General features: G+C 38.8%; 1 protein-coding gene and 1 long non-coding RNA gene across 2 annotated transcripts; one reads left to right on the forward strand and one right to left on the reverse strand.

The window, feature by feature from the left end:
* The first annotated feature begins 4,696 nt into the window (after nt 1-4,696).
* On the forward strand, nt 4,697-6,080 carry LOC141641978 (uncharacterized). The gene is made up of 2 exons (XR_012543147.1): nt 4,697-5,221; nt 5,521-6,080. It is a non-coding gene; the product is annotated as an uncharacterized LOC141641978 (long non-coding RNA).
* Nucleotides 6,081-6,125: 45 nt separating this feature from the next.
* LOC141641976 (cytokinin dehydrogenase 1-like) lies at nt 6,126-8,825 on the reverse strand. The gene is made up of 5 exons (XM_074450627.1): nt 8,088-8,825; nt 7,671-7,798; nt 7,247-7,507; nt 6,889-7,151; nt 6,126-6,730 (listed from the first exon to the last, which is right to left on the reverse strand). Exons 1-5 carry the CDS (start codon nt 8,740-8,742, stop codon nt 6,394-6,396), a joined length of 1,644 nt encoding a protein of 547 aa, XP_074306728.1. The 5' UTR covers nt 8,743-8,825; the 3' UTR covers nt 6,126-6,393.
* Nucleotides 8,826-16,378: the final 7,553 nt, after the last annotated feature.

The following is a 16,378-nucleotide window of genomic DNA, read 5'->3' on the forward strand; positions in this document are numbered from 1 at the left end:
TCGGGAAGTGAAATGACTCGGGACACCATCTAGACGAGTCAAATGAAGGAAAAGCACGGAAGGAAGGCAAAGAATCCCCACAAAGAAGAAGTTGAGGGCAAGCTTTTTACTCGACAACCCGCAGACGCGCGCTGCGCCACAAAGCGCGACTGCGCAATTTGGCGCGACTGCTTGCGACCAAAATGCGCGACTGCGCGCAGAAAGCGACCACGGGATTTAGACGGGGCTTTTTACAAACCAAAAACACACTTTACCTTCATTTCTTTCGACACCTTCCTCTTACAACCCCCAATTTCCCAACTCAACTTCATCACCTTCATCAAAAATCCACCATCAAACCTTCAACAAACCACTTCCCTTTCATCACAATCACCTCTCAACCCAACCCAACAACTCAAAAACTCACTTTACCTTTCAAATTTCTGTTTTTCCCCAATTTTATCCCAAACCCTAACCTTGCACATTGAGGATTCAAGTTCGTTTCAAGAGATTTCTGGGTAGTTGGCGCATTCTTGGAAGGGTTTTTAGCATTATACTTCAATCAACTAAGCATTTTAAGTGGATTCGGGGAGGTATAACAACTTTTCCCATCTTTTCCTTTACTTACTTTGCTTTAATCCGGAATTTGGTGTTTTTACATTGAATTTTTGGATACTCTTGATTGATTGTTGTCTTTAATTGCTGGGATAAACTTGTTTTCTGAGAAAGGGAAGAGGTAATCAACAAACATCACTTAATCCCACCTTCTTGAATTTGTGCCTTGAAGGTGTTTGTTGAATTGCCTCAACGAGAGCAAAACTGTTTTGAGTGTTTTTGTTGGTCTTTTTGGTACTCTTGCTTGTTCGGAATCATGGTTTTCGGAAAGAGGAAAGCTCAAGGGGAGGGAAGTAACCCCAAGGTGTTTAATGGGAATGAGGGTCTTAATGCGGAACAAAAGAAAATCTTTGCAAAACTTGAAAAAGAAAACCCCACCCCCATCACCAAATTCCTCCACCGTGACACTCTTCAAGACCTAGGATTAGAGGAAATCACTTTTCAACTCTTGAGTCGGGTAGGATTAGAGCAATACATGGACCTTTGTGATGACACCTACCGCTCTTTTACCTATGAATTCTTGTCCACCATCTCCAAAACGGGGGAGGGAGTGAATGAGAGAGTGAATTTCCGTCTTCATAAAGTGTGGCATTCAATTTCTTTTGATGAGGTAAGAGAGATTTTGAGAATCACAAGACCACCCTCCCCGGTCAACCCACCCAAGGGCAAGCTTAATGAGGTGTGGTGTCACCTCACGGGAAGGGATGCCCAAGATCACAATGACAAACTCTCCGCCATAACCAACCCCGCCATCCGCATTTTGACTAGATGTTTGGCTTGTTGGTTCTTCTCCATGGGGGAGCCAACAAAGGTGAGTGATGCCGTGAGGGAGTGCATTTGGGCTATGCTCCCGGAAGGGAGTGGTGTGCCGGATTGGGCTCGGCTTTTTGTTGATTCTTGCTTAAAACATAAGAAGAGGAGGAGAGGCAATATCAATGGTGGGGGTCTCATCACCCTTTTTGTGGAGAAATTTGTGGGTTCCACGTCGGATGATCAACTCCCCGTTTGGGGAAATCATTTTTATAATGCTCATGGACTTGAGGAGACACATATGATACAAGTCCTTGACAAACAAAATTTTCGATGTAATTGGTTGGGAGAGGGAAAAATCCCCTACATGGTTCTACCAAAGAACGGTCCGATTCCTCATGGCACCCATGCCATTCATTTCTTTTGCCCACCCGACACGCCGGAACAAAGGGAGGCACAAAGGAGAAGGGTCGACCCACCCCCGGTTGTCCACGTTGATAGTGAAGAAGAGAGGGAGATTCGGAACATAGAGCGTGACCCGCCCATACATGACACCCCAATGTTTGAGGCGGGGGCAAGCTCTACTCCACCAATCGCCCCGTGGCAACAACAAATGTTTAATTACTTCACGGAGACCCGGGGAACTTTGGAGGCAATTAGTGGGAGAGTTGATAGCTCTCATGCTTGGCAACAACAACAAGCGCCAAGGCTTGAGAGTTTGGATCAATGAAGGGTTGCTAGTATGGAGCATCAAAAGTTGAGTGCGGAGGCCGAAAGAGCCCAAATGAAGATGCTCCAAGACATGGCTAAGAGGCAAGATGAGGCTTATGCTTGGCAACAACAACAAGCCAAGTACATGGAAGAGCAACAAGCCATGTGGAAGACCCAAAATGAATGGAGAGAGCAAGCATCTCAACAATTCGCGGTGCAAAATGAGCGGCACCACCAATATGTTGAAGACTCTTATGAAGATGCTCAAGCTCATGAGGATTCTTTTGGGCTTATCCGGGGCCTTTTCGGCATGACCCTCCATCCAAATGACCCCACCTACCAACCAACCATCACCGAGCCTCAAGTTGAGGAGGCCTATGAAAGGGCCAAGAGAGTGAGGCAAGCAAGAGGAAGAAGAAGAAGAGATCAAGGGACAAATGAGCAAGGGGAAGGCTCGGGTCCCTCCAACTACCAATCTTGAGAGAGTGAGAGTACTCCTCCACATTGAGGGCAATGTGGAATCTAAGTGTGGGGGAGTAAGATGATCGAACTTGTAATATTTGTACACTTCTTTACATTTCCATTGAATGTGTTCTTCTTTTTAAAAAAAAAAAAAAAAAAAAAAAAAAAAAAAAAAAAAAAAAAAAGGGGAAATCCCGGCTAGGTGAAAACCCACAAGGGTGGGCGCCTAGGCAAGAATGGGAAGGTGGCCGAGGACGGAATGAAAACCCGAAAGGGCATTCCGGGCAAAATGAAAAATAGAGAAGCGAGCCACCATGAGAGGAAAGGAGTAGCTAAGGTGAAAACCCGAAAGGGCACCTTAGGCAAAATGAGGGATTTTCGCAAAAAAAAAAAAAAAAAAAAAAAAAAAAAAAATGAAAAATTGAAAAATCGCAACACCAAAAATATGGAGGGACAAGAAGGGAGTGATAAGGAGGGTCTAGGAAGGAGGCTAGTTCTAGGATTTAATTTCTTTTTGTGTCACAAAATTTGTTTCAAATTGGTGGATTTTCCGATTGGCTACTTGAGTCGTTGATTCTTAAGGGTGTTTGGGCCGACCAAGTAGCATGATCTTGCTCTTTTTGGAGTGATAAGGGGGTGTTATAAGTAGTGATGATTTGTGATCAAGAGGTGGATGTGTGGGTCACTTTGCTATTGCCTTGGGATAAGGCAAGAGTGACCATTACTACTTGGGAGATATAAGAAGGGTGGAGTTGCGTGATGAGTCGGAGAAGGAGTTGTGTCGTGTTTTGTGTGAGGGATGATATAAGGAGGGTGAGTGAGTGAAGAGTGTGTGTCAACTTTGAGTCTTTGTTTTTCGTTTTATTGGTGGTTGTGTTTGAGGGAGACATAAGAAGGTCGTGGTAAGGGAAGAGTGATCATTCTCTCCTACACTCACTTGTAGACTTCTCAATTGCTTGTTCCGGGTTTTGCTCGGGACTAGCAAAAGTCTAAGTGTGGGGGAGTTTGATAGTAACGTTTTGTGTCGGTCTAAGAGGGTGATTTTATCACCCTCGTGTCTTTTAATATGGGTCTTTTAGTATGATTTTCCCTAACACTTGACATAGGGGTTGATGTGGTTGAACTTGTGTAATTCACCTCGGTTGAACGATTGATCCTCATGAACGGAACCCGAGAGGCATAGAGCACCCTTCAAAGGTTAAGGCAAGCACAAGAAGCCCCCATGTAGCCTAGAAGCCAGCTTGAAGAAGTAAGGGTGAAACTTGGAAGAAAAGAAGGAAGTAAGTTGAAGAATTGGAAGCAAGAATTCCCGAGATGGTGCGCGACTGCGCGCAGAAAAGTGCGCGACTGCGCGCAAGGTTGTTGCGCACTGCGCCTACGTCGAGGTGCTGCGCATTTTGGTTTTAAACACGGGCTTAAGGAAATATTCCGTGTTTTTGGGCTTGCTTTGAGGCTTTTAACCTAGGAAGGAGTGCACCCATATATATACCCCTCATGTTTGAAGACCTAATTATCATCTAAGTATTGAATAATCACAAAAGACTTGTATGAGAAGAATATTTAGTATTTGGGAAAAAGTTGTAAGCTTTTGTTGGATTTTTATGTCAATCTTTCCACAACTCTTGGATTCATCCATGGTTATGGAAGGCTAGACCTTTTCTTGGTGTAATTTGGTGAGACACTACTCTCCTTAAGTTTGTAAGAACCTCTTAATCTTTCCTCAATAATTATTACATGTTTCCTCGATTTCATTGTTTATGTTGGATGTTATTATGTTAGGATTCATGAACCTTGCATGTTAATCATCTTACTATTGCAATCCTTGTAGCAAGCTTGCATCTTTATGAAGTTGGGTTAAAGTTTATATCTTTGTGAGTGGAACTTGTATGTTGCTCCTTGGGATAGTTGGATTAAACCTCCTAAAGGATTAATCTTGGTGCTTTTGTTTGGCTTTTGTTCTTAATGCTCTTTTATGCAAACCTTGTTGTGGTTTTCAATTGGGTGACCATATTAGTAGGACCAACTACTCTAGCTTAGGAGTAAGTAGTCATTATCTTACATTAGTAGTTGAGTAATTGTTGAGGGAAGGAAAAGAGAGGATCTTTATGCTTAGGAAGTAGTTGTTGAGCCTTGTTACACCAAGTCCTCTTTAATATTGAATTCTATTACTCACCAAGTCTTTCCCATTTTGATTGTTGCATATCTAGTGTTTGTTGTTTTGCTTCTATGATAAAAGTTGCATCTTTACTTTTCCTTATGTTACTTCAAAACCAAACTTTCTCCATTTATGTCACCACTTGTTTACCATTGTCCATAACCATTGTTTGTTGATAAACTTAGTTAGTAAGTCTTAATTGTGATTAGAGTCTTAATTAGTTAATAGAATCCTACTTAATTGTCAATAGTTTACATTTCAAGTCTTTAGTCTTAACCCCTTCTCTTGGGTTCGACCCTTTACTTCCGCTTTACTATTGTTTTTATTGAAAGTTAGTAGAGTCAAAGTTTAGGCTATAAATTGTTAATTTGGTACGCTAATTCTAGTATTACGACACCTAGTTTTATTGCTATCAGTAATATAGGGTAAAATAAAGGCGAAAAGAAGAGGGTGAGTGAAAGTTGTAAGTGTAGGAAGGTGAAGATAGAAACGAGGAAGTGGAAGTGGAGTGGAGCATGAATGGGAAAGGACAATCATGGGTGTATCAAGGTATGCTCTAATTTACTTACCTGAATTGTTTAATTTTTGATTTAATTAATTAATTAATGTATATATACAAGTAAATCAATTTTGCCCAAATGATTTTACCCCAAAAGCAATCGCAGACAGACGAAAACTGCTTCAATGTCAGGAAGTTTATTCATAAGTATGAGGGTGAAATTGAGATACATGTGGTTAGGTTAGGTCTTTGTACGATTGAATTCCCAGGGTTTATTCAGATTAATAAGTAATCATGAGGCTAAATCTTTGGATCTTATGTTGCTGTTAATGGGGCTTTTATTACTCAGATACAAATGGAGAGGACACGCCTCAAAAGAATGTTAATAATATCCCTGAGGACCAGCTCTCTGCACAAAACACCACACAACCTTGTACTAATCATCCTGTACATGCAAAATATGCTCAACATACGGAACAACCTCAACATTCTGAGCCGTCACGTGATGTAAAAATGGAAACTGATGATATTATAAGGGCTGGAGGGTTTGGCGCCAGAGATGGCTTAAGTAGTGTCCTTCCAATTGCAAGTGACTCAACTGACTTTGAATCGTCTTTACTTGATATGCGTCAATATGAAGAGCCTCAAGCCGATACACACCGACCAGGTCTTGGCTGGAGCCAAGATAACGAGTCTAAGTAAATATATGTTGTCTCTCAGTATGTCTTTTACAATTTGCTTTTAATAATCAGAAACCTTCAAGTCTTTAAATTATGCTTGTAACACCTTCAATGTGATTACTTCTTTGTGTTTTGTGCTTATTGTAAACATGGTGCGATTGCTGGAATAGATGCACAACTTTGTATGTTTTTTCCTGGCTAATCTAAGAATCCTTTAATTTTTAGTCAACTTGACCATCCAAGTATCCAACAATGAGCCTTTTAGTGCTCATCATATATACTATTCCGTATTATATTCAGCTGACGTTAGTGGTTACATATGTCTCAATTCCTATTTCACATTCAAACTATAAACACATGTTTTCCATTAGAGCTTACTGTTTCATGAAAATTGGATAGCAAGATTTAAACTGTTTGTTGTTAATCTTTTCAAATCTGCTGATACCATGGTGCAGAATACTCTAGTTTATAAGAGATGATTAATTACAGGCCGGTGTTGATGCTTTTTCTCTATTTGTCAAAACCACCTACATCCGTATCAGCTACCTAAGATATTCTGATGTTGTGGCTCTACCTCTGTGGAAGATTCTCTGTCCAGGAGCAAGAATTGCTTGTGGGTCATAATTATATTTTCTCTGGGAAAAGGCATCCCATCTACGGCCGAAATGAGCTTTCCATCCGTCCTCATTGTCGTAGTGTGGCAGGTATTGCTTTACCCCAAGCTGCGCAATGTTACAGAAATTTATAATCCTTCTGTTCATTGCTAAGATATGTTCAAGCCCATCTGAGCCCGTTGAAGATGGCATTGCAGAAGTCAGAAATGCTACAAGGTAAAATACATCTTCCTCAGGTGTCACCAGAGAAGTCTTGCTATTCCATCTGTTACCATAATGAAGATCCGGAGTTAGATCATCTGTGTGAGTCTCAGCAAATCATTATGTATACTCATTCATTATAGGTTTACTGGGATGGTTTCACATGGAAGACACTCTCATATAAGATACAGAGAACTATGAATCATCAAAAAGTTTATTTACCTAGATTGGTTAACGGGATACATGAGGATTGGGCCGTTACTCGTGTCCTTGAGGATACTACCAAAAACTTCTTTAGCGAAGATGTATATATTACTTTGAGGAACAAGAAGGTTTAACCAGGGATGAGGAACATCCCATAATCCTTTTTCCCTGAGCTTTAGTTCTGACAGGTGCACCCGGTTCAGGAAATCCACATAAGATACTTCAGACTGAAAAAGTGTGTGGGAAATGAAGTTTAATCTGGACAATAAATATTCCGTTCGCTGCATATAAAACACACAGCCGTTTAGTTCTGATGTATGATATGCATGTAAGTTATGATATGGAAATAGAATGATTGGTAGTTTGAGATGCTAACCTGGTTCATATAATTGGCTTCCTCGGGGTTGAAGTACATTGCTAGTTCAAGGCAGTAGAGCGTTTTTCCTTCAGAGCTGAACTGACTAGCCTGAAGTGGATCCTTGGGATTGAAGGTAGATCTCCAATTATTCAGCAGGCCTGTCCTGTTTATTATGACGAATCCTTCAATGTAGTCAAAAGAACGATCTGCTGATATGAGGTTTTCTTGATCCTTGGTGAATATGTGGAAATCCATGTAAAGGACTCTTATCCATTTCACCTGTGAGAAATGACAGTCTCTAATTACTACAATAGTTTGTTTATGGCAAAGGAGTTGTTTGGGGTCAGCTAAACATGAACTGTCACATGGAACCATCCAAACGATTTAGCTTTAAAATTCAGTGTTACTCATAACTCAGAAGAAACAACTATGTAGTACATACCTTTTTGAGAGCTGGCTCAAGAGCAATTCTGGCCCTAGTGATGATGCCAAACTGTCCTAGTCCTCCAAGGACGCCATAAAAGAGGTCAGTATTCTGCTTTTCTGAACACTGTACTATATCACCCCTTCCTGCACCCGTATGAGCGATTAGTCATATATTTAAATGCTTCTTTTCTATTTGCATTATATCCGACTCCCTTTACCTCGCTACATGTAGGAGCTTTTGACACAATGAGCAATGTTGTTAATTTTCTTTATATATTTATGTTGACATGTACGAGTAGCATATTTTATTTTGAACACTTCTTACTGCTTTTTGCTGGGAAGTTTATTTTTTGTTATTTTCTGACTGTTAACTACATATATATTTGTACTGCCCTATCATGTATCGCTTATAAGCAATGAGTTGATCGCTTACCAGTTACAATTTCCAGCTGATAGACATTATTTATTTGAGGTCCATGCTTGAATGCTTGCCCACTAATTCCAGCATTTGATAGGGTACCCCCAACAGTCAAATGAAGGTAATCAGTCCATGATTTGGGCGATAATCCATGTTTTAGACTCTCATGTAGGATATTTATCCACAGTTCGCCTCCTGAAACATCAATGTAAGGCAGTTCCCCGTCATGAACATGCATTTTTTGTTCTTTCAGTGATTCCATGGTGATTACTATGCCACCATGGCTCTGTGATTGGCCTTGAAATGAATGACCATGACCTCTTGCTGTAATGGTGACCTCAGTGTTTGGACCCAGGTCGTAAACATGTTTGATTGTGGTAGATATGTCAGTGGTTGTTTTGGGTGATAGAATTGCCATAGGACTGAAATGGTATATGTTTCCAAAGTCACCCACTGCACGGTGGGTGTTGTCGAAATCGAGCTGGCCGTGAATGTTTAGTTTCATTAGTGATGATGCTGTGTCATCAAGTGAGTTTAAGGTTTTTAAAACTGGGGTGGCATGAGGAAGATATGAACACTGGTTGATGTTACCAGCTGAATTTAGCAAGAGAACGAAGAATACTCGTAACACCACATTTTCATTTCGTTTAAGGTGTTTACTAGAATACATTTTTGTTGGTAAAATAGGAGTTATACGGCAAGAGGAGAAGTGGGGAGCAAGGAGGGTCTGATAAGAAGGTTTAATTGAATAAATTTATGGTTATGAGGAGCAGAATTTAAAGGGGAAAGGGTGGCTCAAGTCAAATATAGTCACGAATGTTAATTAATTAATTTTTTATGTAAGCCATCATTTTGACTTGGGTGGGGGCTCATTTTTCTGGGTTATTTGTAGAGTGGTTACTGTCTACAATCCACCTCTTTTCTTTTTCCTTTTCTAAGTTGGTATAGATTCACCATATTTCTCTCTTAGGATTTACAACTCTTCATGTCTGGACTTCCTCCGTGTGCTGTTTTTGGAGTCCTATTAGAATAATGTTTTTATTATATTTCTTTCAGGGCATATAATTATATTTTTTTCAAGTATCATAATCGCTCAAACATAGCAAATTATTGCTAGAGTAACCTGTAAAATTACTCAGGGGAGCGCATCAGCTTGAAGGTTGCCATTGGGGTTCCGTCTACACCAAAAAGCCCTAAACCTAGCTTTTAAACCGAATAATATAATAGATACCATGCTAAGCATAGAATGTAATCAGAACCAACATAACTAACATGCTACTCAGTAAGTCACAAAGAATCTCTATTCTTTTCAAATGCATCAATAAACTTGAATAACGTTATCATTGATTACGGAAGGATGTAATCAATGAAATGGATCGGATCACTGTATCAAATAATATAACATGGATTATATCGGTTTTGGTGCTATTCTAATTTCACTAATTTTACTTGTTGATCATCTGAGATTGGTGAGTTGAGGTTTGAATTGTTTTTCATTTTGCTGACCTAAGAAATTTCCTACACTGTAAAATTTCAACTGAGTTAGACGATTTTCAATATGATAAAGTGCGAAAATGATCATTAAAGAAATTTCACGTAAGTTTGCAATGAATAATTTATTTTGCTTTATAATTTGTTTTTATTAATTAGGAGTTTTGTTGATATTATCGTTCTTTTACGTCACTATAGTGGGCTATGACCTGAATGTACTCCCTGTCTCCCTCTATTTTTTTTTTTTTTCATTTAGTCCTAGCCAGAATTTACTTAAAAACTTTCGCTCTCTATTGGAGATAATGCCAAGCATTGTTTTAGGACAAGATCCAGAAGTTTGATTTCGTTTGGAATTGTTTTGTAAAGAGAACGTACACCTTTCATGGTTGGAGATGATCCCCCATCTACATAATCTGGTCCATTTCCTAGCCATTTCACATGACATTCATTTTTCTAGCAGTTGTCGATCTTTTGAATTGACGCTGGAAAAAAGCATGATGTAAAGTATGCATGCTACTAAGAGACATTACAGTCATTATCACTTGTTACACTGATGTTCAGTTGTTAAATTTCCGTTTGGTAACAAGTGGTTTAATAATACTATGAAATGCTACTTAATCGAAATATATATTTGCTCATCTTTCAGGTTAGCATGTCCAATCTACAACATTTTGAAGTTCCTTTATTTAGGGCTGGATGGGACATGCACAAGCTCAAATTCATGTTATTACATATAAGCCGGGTATGTGTTTTTTTCTCCTCTTTCGGACTCCAGTAGCAATTAGGTGTTGCAGATTGAAACATGTTTATTTGAGTGGAATTCTGTAGCGATAGAGTTAAGATTGTGACAAACTAAATGATGCAGGAGGAGTAGTTTGTCCTTCCTAAGTTATTGACCAATCAATTCCTTGGGATATCAAGATGCTCGTCAGTCATCATCACGTGCGGTTCACAAGGATGTGTTGTGTTAAAGCTGAGAAGATCTTTGGACCACTTCCCCTATCAACTACATACATCCGGCAAAGCTATAAGGTAATTTTATCAAACCAAATCATGTTAAACGTCAATTATCCATTATTAATTGTTGTTTGCCTGTCCCTTCATCATTTGTGAAGATACTCTATCAATTTATAACTATGACAAAGTATCACTAGATAGTAATTACTGTTGAATTAATTTACTTTAAAAAAAATAAAAAAAGGATTAGTCTTTATTTTGTATTATGTAACTATGGCAAAGAACTTACATCGTACTTTTACCACTCCGGTTTTGTTATATTGTTAAAAAAGATTCTCCTAGTGAAACAAATGTCCGGGTTGTCAAAGTCGTCCCTACATGAGCTTTGGTACGCATAAAATGTTTTGTTTGATTAATAAATTATTAAGATAGTTCCAATAAGAATATTTCATTTTAGCCTGTAGTTAGTACTCAATAACTTGTATTTATTCTGGTTTATTGTTCATATACTCCGTATGATCATATGTAATTAGCTTGTGTTTACGGAAAAATAAATCGACCAAAACAAATGTTGGACTGACTATATACATAGTATGAATATATGATGATATGATAAGTTGATGACATAGTAATTATGGTGTAGAGTAGATGATTGCCTATACATTGAGAGAGGCAAAAGATATAGTAGCATCATGAGTATGCATCTTTATGTTTGATTTCAGCAGTGAAATGATGGGTTTGGATCTAGTGCCCATGCAACAATGGAGGACTAAATCTGCTTTCAGCCAAAAGTCTATCCTACTTACCTTTGAATTTGGTACCCCCCCCTAGATTCCAGTACTTTATTATTATTCTATCCTCCTTCCTGATGCTGCCTTAATCCAAGAGAACCATTTTTGTTGTCCAAACAGTCCGTCTCTTGTCAAGACGGACATATTCATCTTAGGATTAAAACTAGTTTAAGATGGATTGTCCAAATTAATGGCTAAAATTGATCACAAAAGTTAAAATGAGATAATATAAATGAGATGAAGGTAGTAGTAGAGTATAACGTAAGAAAACAAGCAGGATGTTAAAATGTTGAATGTTCTCTGTACGATGTGATGCACCTTTTTTGTGTATTATAGACTCGTTTATATTGTCGGGTGGGTGGTAAAATAGAGTATATGATATCAGTAATAGCGAAGAGGGAGTTTTGAAATGATTTTGTTAGTTAAAAGGGCATGAGACATTATTAATTGTAGAAGCCCTAGTCCCTAGAGAAGGGACACATTTGGCATTAAAGGAAGAAGATATGCAGTGAGGAAGACAGACAAGAATATATATACATATATACGTACTGATTAAAATCAATCTATAAAGGATTCAGGGAGCATTGTATGGAACATTATTAAAAATGGGTGAGCATTATTGATGATTTGGAACATTATTTAATTTAATTTAATGGCATAAAATGCACTATCATTCATTCATGGGCCAAATATATACTGTATGCAAAGTGTAAACTAAGATTTGTGTTTGACGACAAGATTTAAGTATGTCTGTCTTATTACACTCCACTGGTTGCTGACTGATGGGGCCGTGTGCATTCGGCTCGGGTGGAAACGACTACCAAGCCTTAATATCACCCTTTATATCATACCTGATAATAATATGTGACACCATTTCATTCTCCTAATATACATTTCAAATGAAATACTCGTATATAATAAGATTAATTAAAAGTGATGCATGTAAATGTAAGAAGAATAATGTGGAAAGAAAAGATACAAAAGTGTGATGTAGGTGAGACGTATGAAGTGAATGTTATGATGAATTTGGTTCACTATAATTATAAACGACCATTCGCACACGTGTATAGCCATTTTCTTAAACTAAAGTCTACTGTATTAATTAATTAATGTATCATTCATACGATGTTCTTCTGTTGCATACTACGGTGCATTTCCCTTTTTAATTTATGATTCACAATTACAGTACTCCTTAAAAAAAGGTAGGCCAGTAAGGCCACAACAAGTGAGCTTTATTTTCTACGCTCAAATGATTTGATTAGGAGACATTCTGTTTGATAATTAGTTTACTTGTGTAATGTGAACTAAACAAACCAACATCTATAATAATTAAACGTGATAGATTAAATGCTCCCCATTAGGAGACCATGTCTTATTCTAAACTATTTTATGTACAACATCAAACTTTGACATACCCATCAACATCATTTTAAGGGTAATACAATACAATGCTCTAATGGGTCATTAGCAATGTTTTTTTTTTTTTTTTTTTTTTTTTTTTCAAAATAATTAAATTAATTAAGGATATTGTATTGGGAGGTTAACAATGTAGAGCGGGGAACAAAAAAGAGTGGAGCCAAATAGACTTTCTTGGGTTAATAATGATGTTATTTACCATGTTGCTTCTAGTAGTATTATTATATTATAATACCCATTTAAACCAACTTTTCGAGGTGTTGCGTTAAAGGTTAGTATTATACTAGCTTTTATTTGAGTAGCAAAAATTGAACTGTGAGTATTAGTTCAATATTATAACTCCGTGTAATATTAGGTGAACAAGTAATTCTTAAGATTCCATGCATAATACAGTAGTAAGGAATGTTTGTGGTTTAGCAATAATTGTCCAAGTCTAGCACTAGAAATAATAGGAGTAGAAGTGTGATTAGGCCACACTTAATTAGCCGAAAGACCTAATGCCTACAATGATATATATATATATGGCCTCTTAATTGTCCCATCAAAGAATGTTTGTCAATATTTGTGAGCGCATTATAATTATAATTATTATTATTATTATTAAGATGGAGATGCAAATGTGGCGTCTGACATGAATTGAGGCTAGACTAGGTAGAGTTTGGAGAAAATCCTTGTTGATTTGTCCAATTAAAGTAACATTAGTTGGAGACCAAGTACTATACGTCTATACTATATTAAGTACCAAAAAGGCAAATTAGCCGCAAAATGTAATCTCATTAATTACCTTAATTAATATATTTATAGTTTAGTTATTGCCGCATTCAGAAGCTGATAGCCTGATAGGTGCTCAATTAAGTTGTACCTAGGATGGCAGTGGGTCGGGGACCCGACACAGACCCTGAGGGTCGGACCCTAATGGGTCGGGTATGGGTCTCATTTTTTCAGACCCAATGGGTATGGGTCGGGTATGGGTCTTAAGAAAATATTTCGGGTTCGGTCCGGGTCTAAGTTATGAGACCCATACCGGACCCTTAGAACCTTTATTAAAAAAAAAAAAAAAAAAAAAAAAAAATCACAACTTTTCTGAATTGCAGACCGTAGAAACTCAACTAATGTACCCCATCATTTATTTATTTTCACATGTACTTAATCGTACTTGGGATATTCTACTTGCTTCCATCCATGTTATTATTAGTAATAGTACTAGTAGTAGTGGTGCTACAGTTTAATGCTAGTTAATTAATTATTTCGCGAGTTTTTTCCTAGGTCAATAACTTAACACAAATCTCTAATACATTTCTAAATAGATGAAGATTTTTTCCTACCTTAAAAATAACTTATACTCCCTCTGTCCCGGTCATTTGTTGTCCTTTTTCATTTTTGGGTGTTTCAATCATTTATTGTTCTTTCTATTTTAAGAATCAACTTGATGAGTAATTTGATCATTTTCATTCAATTTGTTCCACTTGTCATTTAGTTATTGGTCTTTTCCTCATTCCTTAGTCTTTGTGCCAAAACGAAAGGACAACAATTGACCGAGACGGAGGGAGTAATAAGAGAAGGGGTCAGGGGGCGTGATTCTCATTGCCCGTTGGGAACTCGTATTTCTTGCTCTGCATGCAAGACAAATAATCTATCCCGGTTAATTGTTTATTTTTTCTTTAATTTATTCGAATGTCTTTGTCATCTTTTTATGTTACTCGTATATACTTTAGGTTTTAAAAGTTATTTTCCTTGAAACATGCCTGTGATAGATGAGCCATCTCAACCAAAACCTTAAGGTGATGGTTGAGGCCCAACTATTATTCTTATTACGCTCTCTCACTCAAATGCCCGTTGGGCTTGAAGAGTGGTTGTGTGCACCGGCTCCCCCATACCGTGTGCTGGGTTTCCACTTCGAGTTTTTGAGGTTGCCAGGATTTGAACCCGTGACCTTCGGTCACACTGGCTCTGATACCATGAGTGTTGGGAAGTTGAGTATCCAATGAACACACAAGCAACGGAGCGGGCTTCAAGTTTATGTTTAGAGTAGGGGCGAAGCCACGGGAAGCAGAGACTACCAAAGTTGTGGAAATTTTTATAGTTTGGGGTCTTATTGAAGAGGCGAGAGTAAGGGGATTCATTTTGTAAAGTGGAGGTTGGCATTCGGTTTATGAGATAGACGGCAGTTTGGAAGGCATAGGTCCAATACACAAGGGGCATAGAAGCATGAGAAAGGAGTGCTAGGCCGGTGTCAACAATGTGACGATGACGTCTTTCCGCAAAGCCATTGTGCTCGGGTGTGTGGGGAGGGGAAGTGAGATGTTGAATTCCAAATTTTGCAAAATCGGATTTTAATTTCTCAAATTCTCCTCCATTATCAGAATAAAAGGTTTTTATGGGACGGGAAAATTGTTTCTCAACTAGAGCTTTGAACGTTAAAAAGGTTGATTGAGTGTCGGACTTTTTCTTAAGCGGAAATAACCAAGTAAATTTAGTGTAATGGTCCACAAATATAACGTAATATTTGAACTGATCAGTTGAGTAGACCGGGGAAGACCATACATCGCTAAATATAATGTCAAGAGGAAATTTCGAGCAAAGAGACGACACATCAAAGGGTAACTTGTGACACTTATAAATTTGACATGCTTGACAATTATTATTATTAGGCAAATGAGAATGGGAAATTTTGCAATCAAAACAGGAAACAATTTGCTTTAAAACGTTCAAATGAGGATGCCCAAATCGATGATGAAGGTCGACATGAGCGGTGGCTGTCACATGGGCTTGCGGGGGAGACATCATCGGCCAATAGTAGACACCATCCTTAGCAGGTCCCGTGTATAGGAGTGCGCCAGAATTAAGATCCTTGACATAAAAAGAAGATGAAGTGAAGTCAATAAACACGTTATTGTCAACACAAAATTTAGAGACGGAAATAATGTTTTTACGCATTAAGGGAACATGAAAGACATTATGCAATTTAAAGGAAGAGGAGAGAGATGTGGAACCAATGTTAATAATTGGAAGACCCGTTCCATCGCCTATAACAATTTCATCAGTACCGTCATAGGGAGAGTGAAGGCTGAGATTATCAAGATCGGCAGTGACATGATGCGAAGCACCACTGTCCAACAGCCATGGGGAGGGCAGCGATTGAGGGGCAAGGTCAGTGGTATTGGCTTGAGCAGCTGGAGTGGGAGAGCGGGTGTATTTGGGTACCCGGATGTCGGGGTAAAGGGCTTTAAAAATCGGGCAGTAGTAGAGAGTGTGACCTTGGGTGTGACACCATTGACATTTACCTTTGAAGGGGTTGTTGGGATTCTGATTAGGGGTATGGGTGGCGGGTTGGGAGGGGCTTTTGGGGACGGCTGGGGTGGAGGAGTGACGGGCATATGTGGGATGGGCGACGGCTGGAAAGGTGGTGACTGGGGAGATGGGTGAAGAGGGGTTAAAGGTGGGCTCGGGTTGAGTAGAGGGACGGCGGGAGTAAACATTGGTTATAGGGCGAGGTGTGCGAGTAGGTGGGGTGGTGGGTTCTCGGGTAGGAGGGTTGGGTGAGGTAGCTAGGATTATTTGAGAGGGGCGTGGGGAGGCGGGTGTTTGATCAGGAGTGGTGAGGAGTGGGACGGTGAATTGACACCATTCCACCGAGGAAGGAAGGGGTTG

This window comes from Silene latifolia, chromosome 2 (genome assembly GCF_048544455.1).
Source record: "Silene latifolia isolate original U9 population chromosome 2, ASM4854445v1, whole genome shotgun sequence".
NCBI lineage: Eukaryota > Viridiplantae > Streptophyta > Magnoliopsida > Caryophyllales > Caryophyllaceae > Silene > Silene latifolia.